This window comes from Mastigoproctus giganteus, chromosome 10, assembly GCF_048544385.1.
Source record: "Mastigoproctus giganteus isolate SK-2022 chromosome 10, ASM4854438v1, whole genome shotgun sequence".
Classification (NCBI taxonomy): Eukaryota; Metazoa; Arthropoda; class Arachnida; order Uropygi; family Thelyphonidae; genus Mastigoproctus; species Mastigoproctus giganteus.
The window spans coordinates 120890044-120912945 of NC_143584.1; the positions used below are offsets into that span (position 1 = coordinate 120890044).

Consider the following 22902-nt stretch of genomic DNA (forward strand, 5'->3'; position numbering starts at 1 on the left):
AATTCAAATTTGCTTAGATATTATTAACTGCCAAAACTTTTTTCATAAAAGATATTTATGGACAAAGTTTTAAGGCTGAGTGAAATAAAACAGCTTGTATTTTAAGTAGTATTATCTTTGGCAATACAAAAACTTTTTCATTCTGGTTTAATCACATTGGGGCTGAGGAGAGACTTTTCAATGTAAATAAAACAGTTGCAAACATACCATTAATAATATGGCTAAAATCACAGAAATCATTCAGATGTCCCAAAAATTTTATTGATATTGATCATAATGCCTGAACTTAATATTTTAATTCATAATGTCTGATATTTCGTGTAGCACATTACTAGTCAGGAAGCTATGACTAAATTATAATCTCTTGACCGTTTAAATGCCATTATCATTTTTTTTAGAACGTAACTAAATATTGACAAACTTTTAATTTACTAAGAACACATTTAAAATATTCAAGACAGACAACTTTTAAATTTGTCATATGATAAGCAACATACTTAGAATAATAATTAAATTGGGCTCTTCTTTTTTTCTTCTTGATTTTTTTCTCCTCTCTAACAGCTAGGTGTTCCAAACACATTTTTAATGGTTAGTTATACTCACAAGTTTCAAGAGGAAACTAAAATTAGAGGTTCTGTTAAGTAAGTACACATTTGTTTTATTATATTTTTTAAAAAAATATATTATTGAAGTTTTTTACATGGTAAAGCAAAAAGTTGATTGCTGTGATTTGCATTTCCAGGAATGTCAGTAAGTTTTGGTAATTTTTTTGTCTAATGGTGGCCTAGATTTTATTTTATTATTATTATTTTTTTCATGTTGATCAAATAGCTGAGCTTAATTTTTAAATCAAGAATTTCAGAAATTACACTTGGTTTTAATAAACAGCTGGTAACAGTAACAGGAAGTCACCAGCCAATACTGGATGACTTTCATTATCCAGTGCAGTACCATGACTTTGCTTATTGGAGACTTTAAGTGGTGAAATCTATGTTTAGTCTCCAGAGCAAAGCTCTAGCAACCCCCCCCCCCATCTCTTACATCATGCAGCATGAGTAACGTCTTTTATGGTTATAATGGGCATCATGACAAGGTCGAGTATTCCTTACATTTTGAGGGTACGGTTTTAATATGGTTTATGTGGGCGTGTCACGAGATAGTCTGCTGGCCTGAACCTATCCATAATTCTATAGAGAGCATCAGCTAGTGTATAATCTTACTGTCTCTACTCTGCCAACTGATGAATGGGGAGAGAGACTGTGCTGTGTTATGTTAAGAAGCTGGGTATATCCTTGCTATGTGTATGGAGAGATGCAAAAATTTCATTAATTCATGCATATTCCTAACCCTTCTTTATTTTAAATAATTCTTAATTCCAGTCACAGTTGATATTCAGTCCCACCTACATTTTGCCAAGCCCCACTCACTTTTTTTTGACAATCCCAATTATCAAGGTGCATTATAGCCAAAGCAGCTTATGCACCATCAAACCCCCACAACAACAACCAATTATCAGTTTCCTCAATCACTGCATCATCTAGCATGAGTACACCATCTCTGCACTACATCATCTCAATTTCCCTAATTATTCACTCTGTGATTCTTTTTACTTTTAAAGGTTTTGAAGTAAAAAGAGCTTTTTTTACTTCAAAACTTTTGCATATATCTGGTCTGATATTCCTAGTCAGAGAATTGCTAATTTGGAATCTCTCTGCTCCATTCCATCAACTTCATCTGTTCCTTCTGTTGTTTTTGTTGATTTTCTCCAGTAATGCAAGATTGCATGAATGCAAAATGAGATGATCTACAAGATTTCTTTTCCTTGGGTAGATTACTGTTCTAAATCGTCTGATCCCAATGTTTGCTCAGATCACATCAGTGAAATTATTATTGTAGGGATGAAATCCATTATTCCACATTCCACCTTAAAACCTTGTCCTTTTATCTAAACCTTGGTTTTCTAATAAATACTCTGAAACTGTTCAAGATAAGAATGTAACATATTGCAATTGGCTTGTGTCCAAATCTCCAGCTCCATTTTCTGCTTACAATAAAGCTGTCAACAATTGTAAAACAGTTATTAGCCTATTCTAACTCAAGTCTGGATTTTGAGCAGGCTAGAAACTTGCTTCCTGTACAAATAGTAGTCAAGCATTCTGGTCTCTTGCTAAGCTGTTGGCTATAACTTTTGTCCATTTACACTCCCACCTCTGTTAAAATTTGATGGTTCTATAGCATCCTCAACTAAAGGTAAGATTTACTAGCATCCTGCTTTTCTTTTTTAACTTTTATATTGATGATCTTGGTAAACCTCCTCCTACCATATCCAGTACACTCCACTTAATGCTTCCTGTGGTCTTCTGACAGAAGAATGTTAGAAGAATTCTAAATAATTTTGATACCAAGAAAGCCCAGGTCCTGATGGCATTTCTCCACTTGTTCTCAAAACAATACAGAACAAGAGCAAGCTCCTGCTCTTGTATTGTTTTGAGAACAAGTTTACATGGTACTAAGTACTATAGCTTGCTCCTGTTCTGTATTGCCTTTATACACTTTCTTATTCCACTGGTGTTTTTATCCCAAGCTTCTCTTACTTCATTCAGGTGAAGGCGGTGTGATTAATTAATGACTTGTCTCTAACAAAGTCTTTCCACTCTGTCTCACAGGTGTTCAGTTTCTGTTGCATGTCTTTTCTGTAGAAACTTCCATTTGGCACTTTTCTTCTGAATTGACATCTGTACTTTCCCCACTCTCTTCCAAAAAAACCTAAACACATGCTGCAGCCAGTCAGCATCCATTCAGTGTCCAATTCCAAACTCACAGAACCAACTTTTTCTCTTCTAATTCTGTTGTTTAGAAAACCTTCCTTCAAATGCATTTCCAAAATTACAATGTACAGAAATTGAAGTCTAATGTTAATAAGTACCATCTATTTTTTTAACCCACAACCTATACATGGTACTAAGTACTATAGGTTCTAATACCTTTTATATTTGAGATTTTCACATATATATATATATATATATATATACAGTAATACCCCGACTTACGCTACCCCGACTTACGCGAACTCGGAGTTACGCGGTTCTTGATTTTTTCGTTTGGCAAAGCTGCCGCCCACTATCTTCAAGGTCGTTTTTCATATGTTATCGATATACGGTGCGACGGCGGAGAATGAGAGCGAAAGATGAACAAAATTCAACTTTGCTGCTTTTATGTTTTTTATATCAGTGAAGGGGAAACACATTTCACCATAATAACGTAAAAACCAACACAATTCCAGCTATCGGTATAATCGCAAATGCAATTAGATCGAGTTTACTACCAGTTTATAACAGATTTCACTAGCAGAAACGCAACTGGATTTTTATTGTTTTATGATAGTAACCCCTAGAAATGTGAGGTGTTAATAGTGTATCTCTGCCTTTATGGTGTTGTTTATTCAGTTGTTACATGAGCGCAGCTTTTTGTTTATGCGTATCAAGCGTGCCTCCTCGTTTTGTAATTGTGCTTTATTCCCTAAAAATGAGTAAAATACTTAATTAAAAGGTGTGAAAAGGAAGCGTCCTGGTGAAGACACTGCAGATTCAGAGAGAAAAGGAAAAGCAATTATCGATAAACAGAGGCGGACTGGGTCAAAAATTCTTACCCGGGAAAATTTATAGTGGCCTCATACTATGGTTTATGGCAAAAATCACACTGGCCCACTGGGGTTACACTGACCCCGGTAAGGCTTATGGCCAGTCCGCCTCTGTCGATAGAGAAAAAATATGAAATTGTGAAACGCTTTGAGCGAAATGAAAGACCATGTGATATTGCACGTGCTACAGGCCTAAATGAAGCAACGGCGAAAAGCACATGACAATTGCAAACTTGAGAGGTTGAAAATTGAAAAGGGCTCAATTGTAAAGGGCTTAAAAATTTTAGAAAACATAGACTCCAACGAAGAACGCGTTATAGCTACAAAGCAAGGAATAAAAAAATTATTAGCTTGCTACGAAGAAATTCTGCGTGAAAAAAAGAAGGCACTGTGTCGTCAGACGAATTTGTTAGATTTTATGAAGCCATCGACATCGAAATAACTTTTTAACGTAAGTCATTTGTTTTTTTAATACATATTTTGTATTAATATGTATAAAGAACTGCAATTTTATTAATATTTTTCTTCTAAACTAGTGTTTTTGTTAGTCCTTGGTCCCAATTAAGTAAAATTTATATGCAAAGTTGTACCCCGACTTACGCGAATTCGACTTACGCGATTTTCATCGGACCCACCTATCGCGTAACTTCGGGGTATTCCTGTATATATAACAAAAAGAAAGTCCAGGTGAGTGGAAGTTCTGACCAAATTTGCCTAAGTTATGAATTGTGTTCTTGTGTGGAATGTGCATAACAAAAACATTTTCTCCTGATATTTTTCAGCAAAAAATAATGGCCATACACAAAACAATTGCTGCTAGAGCATGACGTTATTCATAGCTGACTGATCAAATTTGGCTGTACTGATGAGAGGTTGTGTGTCTGCCTTTTTGTCTCCCCTCCCTCTCAAGCTTCTTATTTCTGGAGCTGATTTTGGAAGTCAAAGGTTAATGTGCTGGAACCATGTGAGTTTGGTGTGCAAAAAATATTGGCATTTGGTGTGCTTCTTTCAGGGCACAATCTCTTAAAAAACTATCCTGTATGTTAAAATGGAGACTGGCCTCTATATTGCCTGGCCTAGGGAGATCAGTGGTGGCGAATTATGCAAGAAAGCAAGCATATAAAGCATCATTAAAATAAAAAATAAAAATTCCCACATCACCTCTCCATTCCCTTCAATAATTTGTATAGTTATTCTTTAAATTTATTCAAACTACCCACTTACACAACAACAGATAGAGGTCTGTTCCAGCAATCAACCACCTGCAAGCTGAAGGCAAACTTCTGCATATCTATCCTGCAATCATCCTTCCTCAATTTGACTTTATGCCCCCTCAAGTGTATAGTCTGAGCAAGAGGAAGAATGCCATCAGCATCGAGCTTCCTTGATCCATTCAGAGCAATAAACACCTCAATCAAATCACCTTGAAGAGGCCTGGTCTCCAGATGCTGCATTTTTCAGAATTAGCCTTTCTTGGTAAGACCACCCTTTTGTTCTCTTCACTAATATTGTTGCCCTTCTCTGCACCCATTCCAGCAGATCTATATCCTTTTTAAATTGATTATCCCATTGTATGCTTTAGCATTACCATTAGTAGAGGCATACGATGCAAGAAAACAAGCTTATGCAGCATCAGCCAAAACAAAAAAAAAAAAAAAAATGCTCTTAATTCACCCCTCTGTTTGTTCCAAATACCTGTCCAGCTCAGCCTTAAATTTATTTAGGCTATCAACTTCCACAACAAAAGATGGAAATCTGTTCCACCAATCAATTACCCACTGGCTAAAGGCAAACTTCTGCACATCTATCCTACAACTGTCTTTCCTCAATATGATTTTGCCCAGCCAATGCATACAATGGGATAATCACCGTATTCTTTCTAGAAAAATCCCTGTATATTGTTGACAAAACTATTAGCTGTCTGGCAGCCTGTCAGCACTGCTTAGACAGCTTCATATCTGACTGCACAATTACCCTCAATTATCCTGAGTGTAGTACCACACAGTTAGTACGTTAATCTAGGATTATTACTACCCATACACAGTACCTTGCATTTGTCAATGTTAAACTTTAACTGCCATTTCTCATCCCATCTGACTAATTTTTTTGATCTTGTTGCAGTATCTTATCTTGATTACTTAGATTAACTACCCTAACAACCTTTCTATCATCTGCAAATTGAGACTTTAAACATGATATACCTTCAACAATATCATTAATAAATATAGAAAACAACAATGTTATTAGTGGAGTGCCCCAGGGTTCACTGGTGCACTCCATTAATAACATTAGTTCACAAAGAGTAGTGTCCATTAATAACCACTCTGTCTTCTCCCACTCAACCACCCTATTATCCATTGTAGCAACTTTCCCTTAATGCCATACTGCTCTAATATGTGTAATAGTATCAAAGGCTTCCCTGAAATTCAAGTAAATGATATCAAAATTATTTTTTGCATCCAGTTCCTTTTTAGCCACACCATATCATCATCATCATCAGCCGTTTTCAATCCAATGAAGGCCTCTCCAGCAGTTTTCCAGTTCCTTCTGTTTTGAGCACTGGCCATCCATTTACTACCCGAAAATTTTTATGAATTTCATCTATCCATCTCCGCCTTTGTCTTCCAGGTTTTCTTCTAGCTCCTCTTGGGTACCATTCTGTTATTTTCTTAGTCCATCTGTCATCATGTCTTCGAGCTATGTGTCCTGCCCAAGACCATTTTAGTTCTTTAATTTTGATAAGAATGTCCTTTACTTGAGTTTGCTGTCTAATCCATGTGTTTCTCTTCTTATCTAACAGTCTGATTCTGAATATAATTCGTTCCATTCTTCGCTGTGTAGTTCTCAGCTTCTCCTCCATTCTTTTGGTGAGTGCCCAAGTTTCACTTCCATAAGTCATGGTGGGGAGTACACATTGGTTCATTATGTGACTATATTTCAGTATGTGACTATATTTCCTGAATGCTATCCATCCAAAATTTATTCTTCTCTTGACTTCCAGCCATTTATCATTAATACAGCTAATAACTTGTCCCAGATAAGTATATGACTCCACCTTTTCAATTACTGCTCCTTCAATCATTATTTCCCTTTCTGTGGCATACTTGTTGATCATTACTTTTGTTTTAGCCATATTCATCTTTAGTCCAAAATCCTTACTAACTGTGCATAACTGATTAAGATTTTCCTCTAATTCTTTGGGATCGTGGCTTATGACCCCCAATGTCATCTGCAAATTGTAAATGGGTTAGGTTTTTCTTGCTCTTCATTTGTCATCTTCGGTTCATCATGACAAGTGTTTCTTGACTAATTTTTTCTTCTTTGGATTTCTTTTTCCCTATAGGTTTCTTGGGCTTTATCACTTTCAGAAAGTTGTAATATTCCTCGTCGATATCTTGGTCCTGAGCAGTCTGCAGAAGCTCAAACTTGTTCTTAAGTTCCAGTACATACTGCTTTTTCTCCTCCTCTGTTATCTCAAAGACCTTTGTATTATTTACTCGAGTCAGTTTTTTCCTTTCCTTTCCTACATCTATATCAAGTGTACATCTTACCATTCTGTGATCACTTCCAACATTTACCTTATTCAGGACGGTAACATCATTCACAATATATCTTCTGTTAGTGAGGATGAAGTCGATTTCATTAGTTGTTAATCCATTTGGACTCTTCCATGTTCACTTTCTGTTCACCCTTTTCTTGAAAAGTGTTCATTACTGACAGTCCTTGAGATTCTGCAAATTCCACAAGTCTTTCACCTCTTTTATTTCTTTCACCAATTCCAAAATTTCCTATAGTTCCTCTTTCTGCACTGTTTTGCCCTTTTCCAACCTTAGCAGTGAAGTCCCCCATAATAATAGTGTAGTGTGTTTTCTGCTCATCTAGAAGACTCTCAATTTCGGTGTACATTTCTTCAACCTCTTCATCATCATGACTCGATGTTGGTGCATAAATCATTATAATCTTTAGCTTGTACCTCTTAGAAATCTTGAGTATTAGTCTTGACACCCTTGGTGATCTACTTTTGAATTCCAAAATATTGTTTTTAAAATATTTATGGACCAGAAAGCCAACTCCACCTTCACTCCTTTCACTGTTTCCATTGGTGTACAGCAGATTTCCACTTGATAAACTTATAAGTGATTCATTTCTTCTTCTTGTTTCAGCCAAACCGATGATATTCCAATTAACATTTTCTAATTCCTTTTCCAGCTCTAATATCCTGTCTTCACCGATGAGTGATCTTACGTTATAACAGGCCAAGTTCAGTTTCCGTGCATGGCAGCCTAGCCACACCATAGTATCCTATCAAATTGGTCAGGCAAGACTTTCCCTTAACAAACCCATGCTGTGTCTGAATTATTACTGCTGTCTTGTCTAGATGATCCTGCAATGCTTCTTTAACCACTGACTCCATTATTTTTCCAGGAGCAGAAGTTAAACTGACTGGTCTGTAACTCGTGTTACCATTTGATCCCCCTTTGTAAATTGGGGATGCATTTGCCCGTGTTCAAGTATGCTCTCATAATATTGGCTAAGGGTTTACTTATGTCCTTTGCCCCCCCTCCTTTAATATTTATGGATAGATCCTATCCACCCCAGGTGCCTGTCATGTTTAACTCCAGCAATTTCTCCTCCACTTTTCTCTGAGTTATTACAAAATCATGTAGCTCCCTGTTAGAGTTTAGTAGGCCTCCGTAGCCAAGTTATCAGGAGTGGAAGAGCAGTAGCACATGCCCCCTTGAGTAGACTGGAGTTTAAGCCCCTGACTGCTAAATACGGTCGATCTGCCAACCTGCACTGGACCAGCGTGGCAGGTTACAGTCCATTTCCTTCAACATGAATTATTGAGGAGGCTTTCATTCTGCAGTGTATTGATAATGGCTACAGTTTACCTTTTTTAGAGTTTAATAAGCTTCTATCCTCCCCCTCCATACACAATTCCTCATGTGTGAATGTAGATGTAAAATACTCATTCAGTTTGTCAGCTATTTGAGCAGGATCATCAACAGTCAAACTAAGGTAGTAAAGAAGTCCTTGTTGTTTTTCTTTGCAAATTTTTGTAAATTTTTTCTGGATGTCAAAGATACAACTTTAGTACTTGTGCATATATGCTAATGCACCAGAAAAAAAAACCAGCATTTTTTAAATATTTAATTTTTAATTAAAAAATAAACATTTGCATAAAATAAGTTTTGAAATCCAATAAGAAAAGGTGAAATATTGTCCAAGTGGAATTCAAAAATGTACAAAAGTTTTTTTTCCAGAAATTAAAAAGAAAATTAACACTTATCAGGTTTTGTACCACTGTTGTTTGTGCCAATAAGTTTTGCACCACCACCACCACTGATATGTTAATAATTAAGATTTTATTATTATATTGGCAGTATTTTTTAATATTTTGTGATTAAATAAATAATGTTTAAGAAAAAGTAGAAATTTGACTTTGAAGGCATACCCCAAAGTTCTGGCAACCTCTCTAAAATTTGTATGCAAGGCGTATCTGTGGCCATAGTGCGCCACCTCATCTGAGACCAACTAACTCAGCGACGTTGTGAAAAAGGCCCAGCATGCATGAGCCTGCTTGCCATGAGGCTTTAAAGTGTTTCAAATAAGCAGTCTTCTATAATTTCAATATCCAAAATTTTATACTGCTCAAGTTTTGGTTGCTGTTGTTAAGGGTCTTTCGTACACAAAGATTGATGGGAAGTACCTTTTTCAGTTCATTAGCAATATCAGCTGGGTTATCTGTGACTTTTCCACATCCAGTCCTTAAGGGGGTGGGATGTAGAAAAAGATTGGAATCAGATCCATATTCAATCATTTTAGATTGGATGTGAATCTATTTATTTTCTCTCTGTATTCATGTATGTAAAAATCTCCTTGCTCCTATTCTTTGCTCACCTGGTCAATGATTTTTCATAATTAACTTTTGCCAGCCTAACCATTTCCATTATACTATTACAACTTATAGCTGTTGTATGCTTTGCTTCAGTACTTCTTATTGTCCTGCAACTCTCCCATACCATTTTACACAGTATTGAGAAGGAAAAAGAATTATGGGAAAGGATTTAGGTGCCTTATCCTCTGCTAGTAAAGGTGATTGAATCCAAAATCAGTAATTACACACACAAACACACACACACACACACTGAGAAAATATGAGATTGAAGTAGCTTGTCAGCAAGGTTTAACAGTACAGTGGGAAAAACAGCAGTACTTCTATTGTTCTGTAATTTGTATAATTTTAAAATTTTGATCTTATTCAGTGTAGAATAATATTAATTTCAATAAACATAGTAAAGTATCTAGCTGTTGGGTTGTTGTTTTTTTTATGTTCATTTGGCCTTGCAGATTGTGTGATATATTTCCTAAATCTTTCAATATTTTGCCCTATATTTTCTTATCTTCGGATACTATTTCCAACTTTCCTGCAACAGCAAGCATTCAGCTGTTCCACAACATCCTCCATAGAGGAGATCGGTGGACCCACAAGAAGTGGCTATAATTGTGACTTGATTAACAGGGAAACTAGAAATATATTGTGCATAAAGGGCAGGGTATGTCTGCCAGGGCTGGAGTTGACATAGAGCAGCTATTATCTTTTAAGGGCACAAAAGGTGATATTGTTGTACACATTGGTACTAATGATATAAGATAGGAAATTTGAGGATTCACTTAACAAGTACAGAGTAATGCTGAGAAAAAGTCACGAGCTAGGATTAAATTTGCAAGTGTAATGTTTGCAATTCTGTCCAGGCACAATAAAGAGGGTGGTACATTGAGAGTCTCATCAATCAATTCATCCCTTGAGAGACTATGCAAGGCTCATGGGGTAGAATTTTTCTCAGCATGGGCTGTGCTCATTAATGGGAGACTGTTTTTACCTGGACAATAATTAGAAGATGTGTGAAATATTTGCTGATGCTATTGAGGCAGTGTTTGTTGGTCAGATAACAGACTAATAAATTAAGAGCAGCTACAGGCAGAGGCATAATTCTATTGGGACATGAAGCAGCCTGGAAAACAAAATGTCAGGGAGTATAAGGCCTGCTGGAGGTCTTAATGACACAAGCAATACATGGGCTGTATTAGCAAAAAACAGGTGTATGTATACTTGCTAGTACACTAATTCCAGGAGTATAGTAAACAAATATGTGAGTTTAAAGTACTGGTTAGGTCATCAAATGTAGATATTGTAGAGATATTAGCAATACAGTATCACACAAACAAAGGGGGTGTGAATTTGAATATGATCAATACAATGTTTACAGTGGGGAGGCAGACAGGATGGAAGTGGGGGAGTTATCCTTTGAATAAAAATCACATAGAATCTAAAGTGATCTGCCTAGCTGACATGGGTGGCCAGTGCAGTGTTGAGTCAGCCCATAATAGGAGAAAGCAGTTCCTTTATTCTTATTATCCACAGTGACACTTCATGCATTAAGAATCTACAGATAAAAGAACCACTAGGCTGTACTACTTAAAAAGAAACAAGAACAATCATGCATAAAGGGAAGGGATCTTGTTTTTATAAAGGTGAATACAATTGTCTTTGATGGTTCTTAAATTGTCTTCAGTGAATTTTTTCTGGCAACTGAAGAAGTTGCCAACAGCAAATTTTAAATAGGAAGTATTCAGGGAAGTAATCATAGAAGTAACTAAGCATTTCATATCAACTATTCAAGATTTATACCTAAATGTAAGTCAGATGAACAATAAGACTAGTAGCAGAGAAGAAAACATATGGAAAGATCAGGGCTTTTTTTGTGAGGGTACGCAATGGTACGGCGTACCGGCACCTTTTTTACAGCATGCCAGCACGGGTGACACGGCTGGCACGCAGTGGATGTCAGCCATGCCAGCTGCTTCCATCTATTAAGGAGATCATGTGACAATGGGCGGAGTCAGCACCCGTCAATCACAGCTGTATCACTAGCAGTCTGGAAGGGGTACCCGTTTATGAATTTGACCAAAACTTCATTATGAAATTTTTTTTACTTGGTACTTACCGTATTTTTACATTTTACTTATTATTTTTTATTTATTAAATAAGACTCACCTTTGACTTATTTTTTATATACTTGTATAATAAATTTATGCTTAATAAACTGTGTGTTAATAAAATTAATGGTCGAGATTCAGTATCGGATACAGCGTTCCCACTGCTAGTGATATGGCCGTGATTGATGGGTGCTGACTGCGCCCAGTGTCACGTGATCTCCTTAACAGACGGAAGCAGCTGACATGGCTGACACCCACTGCGTGTCATCCGTGCCAGCCGTGTCACCCGTGCCGGCACGGAATTTTTTCTGATAGCAAAGAATGAGTACCGGCACCTATTTTTTTACAAAAAAAGCACTGGGAAAGAATATAAATTATCATTGGACACAGACACCTACAATAAATACAAACCAATGTGAAATCAAGTTACAAAAAGGGTTAGGCAAATTAAGCCAGATTTTTTTTTTTTTTTTTTTTTTATGAAAACCCCAAACACGAAAGGTATCAAAACCTATAGTACTTAGTACCGTGCATGGGTTGAAGGAGAAGTATGGGGGGAGGGGGATGCCAGAAACTTTGCTCTAGAGACTAAACATGGGTTTCACCACTTCAAGCCTCCAATAAGCAAAGTGGTGGTATTTCACCGGTTGATGAAAGTCATCTACCACCTGAAAGATTATTAGAAGTGATTGACTAACAATTCAAATTAAAATAGCAAAGGCCTTTTTGCTTAAGTTAACACTAGAAGGAAAGGGATGAATCACATTGTCCCACTAGATATGAATGGTATAATTATTGATGATCTTGTTTGGGTTTCTGATAAACTAAATAAATATTCTGGATGTATACACTGAATTGTGACCACCTACCTAATACTTTGTAGGTCCTCCTTTTGCCTTCAGTACAGCAGCTATCCAACGTGGCATTGATTCAACAAGATGTCAGAAGCGTTCGGGAGGTATGGCCAACCACGCTGTGTGTAATGCGGCTAACAATGCAGGTATGGAGGTGATTGGTGTATCCAGATACCTGATATGCCTTTCCATAGTGTCCCACAAGTGCTCTATGGAATTGATATTGGGGAAGTTTGGAGGCCAATCGATATGCTGGAAATCAGAACTGTGTTCCTCAAACCATTCCTGCACAACAAGTGCCTGATGGCTCGGAACATTGAACTGCTCAGAAAACATCGCATGCTCACCCATATGTGTGATGCATGGTCATTCCAGATATTGTTCCGGGTTGGCCCATGTTGTATTGGGTGGTCAACTCTTCAACAGTGCTGCGCCTGTTTGTCTGTACGAGTCATCGGACCTGGCACTCACCTCTAACATCAACCTTTCACTGACCTTTGCAGTTTTGCCTTCGGGTCGTTGTTTGACCATTTTGACGCTAACTGCGGCGGCTCTCGAACACCCCACCAGTTCAGCCATTTGGGAAATCGAGGCACCAGCTCGTCGAGCACCCACAATCTGTCCTTTATCAAAGTCCGGTAAATCCTTCCTTTTACCCATCACGCTCGGAATTTTACTACCTACTGAACCACTGACACTATATCTATGCTATATAGGTTGACTAACTCCACACTCTTGTACCTCACATGGTCAATGGGTCGCATTCAGTTTTCATAGGGGTGGTCATAATTTAGTGATCACTCAGTGTATTTACCCATGAAGAAGTTTTTATGGGTGGGAATACCTGAAGTAAACCAAGTTGTAACTGGAAACTAATTGATATGGATTTTAACTGAGAAGAAAATGGAATAAAAATTGTTAAATTAAACGTAAACTCCCATAGTTATGAGAGATTTCTTGGAATTAGGGGAGGTATAGATTGGAGATGTGCAAATGTCTCTCTTATTCACAAGGGGGGGTGGATCGAGGGGGAAGTGAGTATTTGTAGACCTATAAGCCTGACCTCTGTTCCAGGGAAAATAATGGAGTCTATGGTTAAAGAAGTATGGCAGGATCATCTTCACTGGAATGGAGTTATACAGAAATCACAGCATGCTTTTGTTAAGGTTAGATCCTGTCTAACCAGTCTGATTAACTACTATGACACAGTAACAAAGGAACCAGATACAAAAAATAATTTGACATCCTATACTTAGATTTCAGTAAAGCTCTTGAAACTCTTCTACAGGAAAGGCTACTATATAAATTGGAGCAGTATGGCATTAGGGGTAAGTTACCTATGGATAAAGGGATGTTTGAGTGGTAGAAGACAGAATTGCTATTAGTGGAGTTTGCCAGGGTTCAGTGCTGGACCCATTGTTTTCTTTTCATTGAAGCTTAACGTTGATTAATGTTAAACTACATATGGTAGTAGTAATCCTAGAATAACATACTAATTGGGTGGTATTATTCAAGGTGGTAGAGAATGAAAGAGATCCAGGGGTAACTATGCAGTCAGAAGTTTTCTGAGCAGTTCAAACAGGCTCCTGGAACAGTTGTGGGGTTTTGTTACTGATATACAGCAAACCCCCGCTATTCGCGGTATCTGTATTCGCGGTTTCGCGTATTCGCGATCGCCGATTTAATATAAAATGAAACCTAAAAAAATGTGAATTTTAAAGCGCCGTGAATATTTTCCGCCATAAAAAACATGGGCGTGGCTAAAATTATCTTTCCCGGTCAAAACAGCGCTCAGTGGGTGGGGGAGAGGGGTGAAAAAATCGCGAGCGTGGATGTTTCTCGGTAATCCTTGTTCAGTATGTGTTAGTCATGGAAGGTTTCGTCGTTTACTTTTAATTTATATGCTTATAAACAATAAATTTATCAATTTATAAATTGATATGCTTCCAAAAGTGATAAATCTACCGTTTTGCAGTGTAAAACAGAGTTTTTCGAGTGTGTTAACGGAAGAAAGTGACTTTATTGTGGACAAGTTCTTTCTAACCCCTACAAAAATATGGCTACGAATAAAAAGAGAAATGTGAAAATATCAAAGAAGGTGATAACATTAGCGAATAAAATTGAGTTATTAGACAAAATTTCTAATGGTGAAAGTGTCTCCTCAGTGGAAAAACATTATAAAATCAATGAGTCAACGGTACGATCAATCAAGAAATCGGAAGAAAAAATCCGCCATAGTGTCCGTGAAAACGCGCTAATTGCTTCAAAAATTTGCTCTGTAACTCGTGATGTTAAATTAGAAAAAATGGAAAAGGCTTTAAATCTGTGGATAGAAGACCGAACTCGAAATAAAATTCCGTTAAGTTCACTCATCATTCGTGAAAAGGCAAAACTCCTTTATCAACACTTTAGCGAAACTGGTGATAGCACTGGCGGGACGTTTTTTTTTTGCTAGCAAAGGCGCTGGTTTGAAATTTCTAATAAATATTACATTTAATATTAAATTGTTTCTTATTTTCATTTCGATGCCATATGCTTGCATTTCACTATGTACTGTCTATGTACATAGTCATATTATGAAGATACATATAATACATACATAGACAAAATTTTAGACTAGTTTTTCTTATATATTTCATACTTTGGAACGGAACCCCTTTATTACTATGGGAGCCATAACTCAGTATTCGCGTTTTCGGTATTCGCGACATTTCTCAGGAACGTAACCCCCGCGAATAGCGGGCGTTTACTGTATAGGAATTTTGCCAGCAGTGACAAGGAAGTGGTTATCCCATTGTATGAGGCAGTACTTAGGTCTCATCTTGAGTACTGCATAAAGGTCTAGAAACCTTACTTTAAGGAATTTTGCGGATATCTTGGAAGGAGTTCAGAAAAGAGCAACCAGATTAGTCGAGGACACAAAAGGATTCTTTTACCACGAATGACTACAATTCTGCAAGTTGCAGTGTTTAGAAGTTAGGACAAATGAGGAGACCTGATCAAGGTGTTCCAAGTCTTTAAATGGATTGAGTAAGCATTAGCATTAGTAGAGGCATATGATACAAGAAAGCAAGCTTATGCAGCATCAGCCAAAAAAAAAAAAAAAAAAAAAAGATCCACTTCACCCCTCTGTTCATTCGAAATACCTGTCCAGCTGAGCCTTAAATTTATTTAGGCTATCAACCTGCACAACAAGGGATGGAAGCCTGTTCCACCAACCAACTACCCACTGGCTAAAGGCAAATTTCCGCACATCTATCCTACATCTGTCTTTCCTCAATTTGAATTTATGCCCTCTCAGGTGATTATTCTGAGCAATATGAAGAATCCCATCAGCATTGAGCATGCTCAAATCATTCAATGCTTTATACACCTCTAACAGATCACCTCGTCGGTGCTTAGTCTCCAGACACTGTAATTTGCAAAACTTAAGCCTTTCTTCGTAAGAGCAACCCTTTGTTCCATTCACTAATCTTGTTGCCCTTCTCTGTACTCATTCCAGCAGCTCTACATCCTTCTTGAAATGAGGCCTCCAGACCTGTATACAGTACTCAAGGTGCGGCCTGACCATTGCCTTATACAAGGGAATAATCACCTCCTTATCCCTGCTAGAAAAATTCCTGTATATCATTGACAAGACACCATGAGCTACTCTTGCAGCACGTCTGCACTGCTCAGAGAACTTCATATCTGCCTGCACAATTACCCCCCCAGGTCCTTTTCATTCTCTACCACTGTCAGTATAGTACCACAGAGTTGATATGGCGCCTCCATAGCCAGGTGGGAAGGAGCAGCAGTGCGTAGCACACACACTTCTTGATTAGACCGGGGTTCGAGCCCGTCACCACCAAATACGGAGGATACGGAAAGGTCAGGGAATGACCACCGCATATCCCAGAGCAATATGGCCTTAGTTGCTAATGCTCCTAAAAACCAAATAACAAACAATAACAAACAGAGTTGATACGTTGCTCCATGGGTTGCTGTCTCCCATATGTAGTACTTTACATTTGTCAATGTTAAACTTCATTTGCCACCTCTCAGCCCATCTGCTCAACCTTTCCAGATCCTGTTGCAGCAGCATAGCATCAGTAGTGTCCTTAACAACCCTGCCAACCTTTGTATTGTCTGCAAACTTGGACATTAAGCTTGATATACCATCATCAATATTATTTATAAATACAGAAAACAATAATGGACCCAACACTGAACCCTGAGGGACTCCACTAATAACATTAGTCCACGATGAGCAGTGTCCATTGATTACCACTCTCTATCTTCTCCCCCTCAACCACCCCTTTATCCATAGCAGCAATTTGCCTCCAATGCCACACTGCTCCAATTTGTGCAGCAGTCTTCCATGTGCAACAGTATCAAAAGCCTTTCTAAGATCCAAGTATATAATATCAAAGTTATTCCCATCCAGCTCTTTTGTGACTGCATCATAGTATCCAATCAAATTGGTCAGGCAAGACTTCCCCTTAACAAAACCATGCTGTGTCCGAGCTATAACTGAAGTCTCGTCTAGATAATCCTGCAGTGCTTCTTTAACCAGTGCCTCCATTAATTTTCCTGAAACAGAAGTTAAACTCACAGGTCTATAATTTCTTGTGTCAGCCTTTGATCCTCCTTTGTGAATTGGGGTCACATTTGCACATCTCCAGTCAATGGGTACCTCCCCTGAGTCCAAGGAAGCTCTCATAATTATGGCTAAGGGTTTGCTTACTTCCTTTGCTGCCTCCTTTAATATAACTGGACAGATCACATCCACCCCGGGTGCCTTTCTTGTGTTTATCTTCAACAATTTCTCCTCCACTTTACTCTCAGTTATTACAAGATTATCTAGCTTACTGCCAGAGTTGAATACACCTCTGGCATTCCTCTCGCTGAATAACTCCTCATGTGTGAATGTCAATGCAAAATATTCATTTAGTTTGTTAGCTACCTGAGCAGGATCATCAACAGTTGAACCATCGATATCAAGTGGACCAATCTGATTCATCCGCTTCCTTCTAGAGTTTACATAAGTAAAGAACTCTTTGCTGTTTTTCTTTGCATCCTTTGCCAAAGATTTCTCATAATCTGCCTTTGCCTGCCTAACCTCCTTTGTGACTTGGTTACAGACCACCTTATATCTCTCATAGGCTTCTGTGTCACGTGTTAATTTATATGTATCCCATGCATTTTTTTTCTCTACCATGTGTCTCATTTGTTCATCTGACATCCATTTAGGCCTAAACCTTGAACAATATTTCTTATTTGGTACGTAAAGCCTAGTAGCTTCCAAGATAAGTACTATGAATGCTTCCCATTTTGAATTTGCTGTTGGTAACATCATCAGTTGGTCCCACTGTATAGAATTTAAATACTGTCTCAGACCATCGTAGTCGCCTTTACGAAAGCAATAACCCTTCCCTTTACCCCTGATGGTAGTTACCTCTTTGAGTAAATCCCACTTCAGCACTCTGCGACCTAGTGGTTCCTTTATCTGCTGATTCTTAATGCATGAAGAATCACTACTGATAATCAAATCAAGTATATTACTCCCTCTAGTTGCCTCTCGAACATGCTGATGTAGAAAACAATCATCCAATAAATCCACAAAAGCCTTGCTATTGTGTGAGTGACCAACCCACAAATTCCAGTCAATATCTGGGAAATTAAAATCCCCCATTATAAGACACTCTGATTTACTGGCCCACTCTATTTCCCTGTACATTTTCTTATTATACTCATCAGAGTCATTAGGCCTATAGCACACTCCTACTCTCAATTTTGATCTCCCAATGCTTATGTCACACCAAACTGACTCGACACTGCACTGTACAGCGATGTCGACTGGTTTCACTTCCTTGGATTTTGTGTGTTTCTTAACTAATAGCATAACCCCTCCTCCCTTCCTATCTTTTCTATCCTTTCTGTAGACGCTGTACTCCCCAAATTCCAGTTCTGCATTCCTTGTATCTGTGTGACACCACGTGTCTGATATCCCAACAGTATCCACCTTTGATGCTTTGAGCAATACCTCAAATTCATCAAATTTATTTACCAAACTCCCAGCATTGGTGTACACTCAAGTATACATGCACCTGTTCTTTTTCTTAGCTACCCTAACACAACCCATGTGTTTACTTGTACCGCAATGACTCCTAGCAGTCTCTAAAATATCCTGCGTCTTGTTTTCCAGGCTTCTGCTCATTCCAATAGAAGCAGTGCAAGAATCACTTTCACCTCTGCCAGTGGCTACTGTTAATCTATTAGTCCTTGTATCCCCCCAAGTAAATGCTGATAGCATCCTTACTCGTTCTCAGATGACATAAAACAGGATATAATATTAAATTAAAGAAGGCTGCAGGATAAATGTATAAAATGTATGTAGATAAATGTATAAAATTTGCTTTCATGCAGAGAGTAATTGATTGTTGGAACAAATTTACTTATCTGGTTTGGCACCTCCGTAGCTAGGTGCTGCAGTGCATAGCACACACTTCTTGATTAGACCGAGGTTCGAGCCCGTGACTACCAAATACGGAGGATGCTGAAAGGTCAAGGAATGACCACTGCATATCCCTGGAGCAATATGGCCTTAGTTTCTAATGCTCCTAAAAAAAAAAAAACCAAATATCAACAACTATCTGGTGTTGTGGAAATGGATAGTTTGAATACATTTATGAGAGAATTAGAGAATTATTAGAAGCAATGGACAGATGAGTTGCGTTTTTTTTTTTTTTTTTTTGATAATGCTATATAAGCTTGTTTCCTTGCATCACTTGCTAATACCATGAGCAAAAAAAAATAAAATAAAATAAATAAATTAGAAACAGTATAAGTATAGTATATTCAAATACTGTTATACATGCTCAGCTGGAATAAGCAGCAATCTACAATTTTAATAAATGTGTCATTTGGACACTGTTCAAATTTACTTTCTAATGAAATTTATTTTCTCATATCACTTCCTAAACATAGTAACTTGTGGTTATTACAGTTTTTTTGGAGAAAAAAAAATTGTTAATAAATGTTATAGTCACGGATGTAATCGTGTAATGATAATTGATAGGTTATAAGTTAATGCCCTTAACATAATTCAGTATTAGCAGGATGTCCTTCTGCTATATTGGGATTACAAACCAGTTAGCATTTATTTATTTATTTTTTTTATATGATGGTATTGATCTATCATAGGTAAGACATCACAAGTTACCACTTATTTGTTATAACGTATCCACCCACAAAATTTTTTTTTGTTTCATTAAGTGATTTGTTTCATCAAATCAGTTCAGACTTCCCAACATAAGGATTGATATGAGAGATGCAAAGTGGCAAATAAAGAATTAAGAACTATATTATAATAGGAAGGTCAGGGAATGACCTTCCTATTATAATATTCCAATACCACTGCATTATCCCCAGCCTGGATAAAGGGTGAGGGTTGGTATCAGGAAGGGCATCCGGCCGTAAAAATTTCACACCAAAACACTGAGCGCTGACCTCATATATAAAATGGGAAAAAGGCGAGGACAAAAAAAAAATAAAATAATAATAATAATAGCAGAACATATATTCTTTTGATCTACTCTGCTTAGAAACCAAAATTTCCATCATAAAGAGCAAACATTTTTCTTAATCTTTTCATGAGTGAGTATAAAAGCACTTGTTGGACCCTGAAGGTTTAGTTTTTTCAAATTTTTTAAAATGAAAACATACATAAATGCATTTGGATATTAATTTGTTCTTACTTTGGTATGGTTGGCCAATATTAGCCTGAATTATTTCAAAAATCAAATCAGAATTTAAAAAAAAACAAACTTATCATTACGTCTTTTTTTTTTTTTTTTATGTAAAACTATCTTCTGTCTCTATTTTTGTATCATCATTTGATTAATTTTCATTGTGTATTACTTGATTCAGTTTCAGTTGCTGAATTTGGAGAATGATGACTGACAGGTGCAATCTCCTCCAAAAAATTTAAGATCTAATTTCATGTTCACGTCCATTATAAATTGTGTCCACAATTTCTTAGAAACACAGACAAGATGTCAGTACTTACTGGAAGATTTTTAATGCACTTTGAAACATTTGAAATTATCATAAATTTTATATATACTTTGTACTCCTCAGGGTCTACATACATAAAGCGTGTGTGTTTGTGCATGCATACGTGTGTGTGTGTGTTATATACTGTGCTAACTAAACTGAAATATTAAATAAAATAATATAGAATAAAAAATGAGATTCAGTGAGAAATGCAACAATACAAATAAAAATATATATCATAAACCATTGCACTTGTTATCTTACTAAGGACAATTCAGTTTTATGGATGAAATAGTAATTTAGCATAATTTAATTTCAATAAAAACTAATTTAATAAAACTGAATTGAGTGGCAGTGGCTTTGATACTTTGTTGAATTCAAAACAGACAATACTAATTATATGGATAAGCCAAGAGCGTTATTTACTACTTCTGTAGTCCACGTTCATGCAAAATGAAAAAAATGAGACAAAGCATGCTGCTATTGACTGCTACTGTACAATTGGTTATGGATACCCCCCCCCCCTGAATTTTGGTAATAGATTTTGTTGATCAAAGGGTTGAAGATTAAATCAAATATATAAAACATAGATACAGATATACACACAATTTCATATACATGTTTGCAGAAAAAAAATTATATACAAGTAGTTCCCCTTTAGGAGTTTTTGCTTTATGAGTTCTCAGGTTTACTCGTTTTTTCCAAATATTGAGTATCAATAGAATCGAAAATATGAACATTAATTGCAATAAATGAATGCTAAACATTCATAAATACAGCATTTCAAACCACGCATATAGCTATACAACACATTTCTACTGTGCGTGCATTTATTTGTTCAGGCAAAGATAAGGAGAAAGGTCCGACTCTTAAAGGCTTTTGGAAAAAGTTCCATATTTTAGATGCAATCAAAGTAATAAAACAAGTGTGGGACAGAATTACAGAGAAGAACATGCTGTTTGGAATAAACTCTGTCATCATTTTATTGATAATTTTGAAGGATTTCAAGAACCAGCAGAGATCGTACAAAATGAAACAGAAGCAGTCATTAATATTACTAATCAGTTGCAGCTTGAGGTTTCTACAACTAATGTCACTGATCTGCTTCAAACACACAATGGAGAGCTCAAATGAAGACCTCCTTGAAAGGGCAAAATGTGAAGAAGCTGAGGAAAAAGATTTAACAGATGAAACTCCTGTTTGTTCCTTTACTCTCAGGGGCTTGACGAAGCTTTTCAACACAGAAAAAGCAATTGAGATTTTCAAGTCATAAGATTCAAATTTCAAATGCACTAGAAAAGTTTCTACAGATTTTAAAAAATGTTTATCCATGCTATCGTGAAATTTCTAAAGAAAAGAGAAGGAAACACACGACTCTTGAAGCATTTCCGAAGAAGAAAACTACTCCTTGTCTTTCCAACAAACTGACGAGTGCCAAGCCAACAATGAGTAAAGAACCATCAACGAATGTGCATTTAGTCGATGATGATGATGAACAATAAACATTCTTTAACATTTGTATGACATAAATAATTTCTTTATTATTATAATTTGCTTGATTTTAAAGGCTATGTTTTCGTTGCTTTGGATAAATAAATCATTGTTTAAGCATAAACTATTGTTTTGTTGACTTATTTAACATTACTATGGTCAAATTTCATTGTTGAGAATGCAACTTCTGTTTTTAACATTGTCTATGGGAAAAAAATTCCTGCTTCACGAGCTCGTGCTAGGAACGAATTAACTTGTAAAGTCGGCAACTACCTGTATATACAGCGGCGGACAAAAAAACTGCATCACTTGTGAATTTTGCAAATAATGTGTTTTGCACTCATTGTGGGTTGCAGAAATGTTTGAAGTGCATTTGTTAGATGGGATATATATCTCTGTGATATACCTGATATACCTAATTGCCATAAATATCTTCCCAAAGGGTAAAATGTGTAATTAATGGAAATATGAGAATCATTAAAATGGCAATCATGACAACCAAACATACATTTTATTTTATTTGTACAAACTGAAATGACAAGTTAACGTAATAGTATTATGTACTTGTAAATCAGCAAGATAAGTCCTCAATATTTTGTTGTTCCTTCTTGAGCTACAATTACAGCCTCGCAACAATTTGGCATAGAGTTAATCAACTTCTGGATATATGGTTGCCCAATTTTGTGGTACCACACCCTTACAATGCTCTCCTGCAACTGAATCTTACTTGTTGGCTTCTGAGCAATTTTAGATGACATTATGTACCAGCAGTTTTCAATAGGGTTCAAATCTGAACTGTTGCCAGGCCAGTCCAACACTGTAATGCCACAATTTCTGAGGTATGACTGTACCTTAAGGGAGAAAAATGAGGGAAAACAT

The 22902-nt window shown here is 36.8% G+C and overlaps 1 protein-coding gene across 1 annotated transcript in view; it reads left to right on the forward strand.

The window, feature by feature from the left end:
* LOC150079257 (dnaJ homolog subfamily C member 11) overlaps nucleotides 1–22902 on the forward strand; it is a 247344-nt gene that overhangs the window by 165541 nt on the left and 58901 nt on the right. The window contains exon 10 of the mRNA XM_090384090.1: nucleotides 562–641. Coding sequence (XP_090240216.1) covers nucleotides 562–641 — 80 coding nt within the window. The remainder of the gene's footprint in view (nucleotides 1–561; nucleotides 642–22902) is intronic.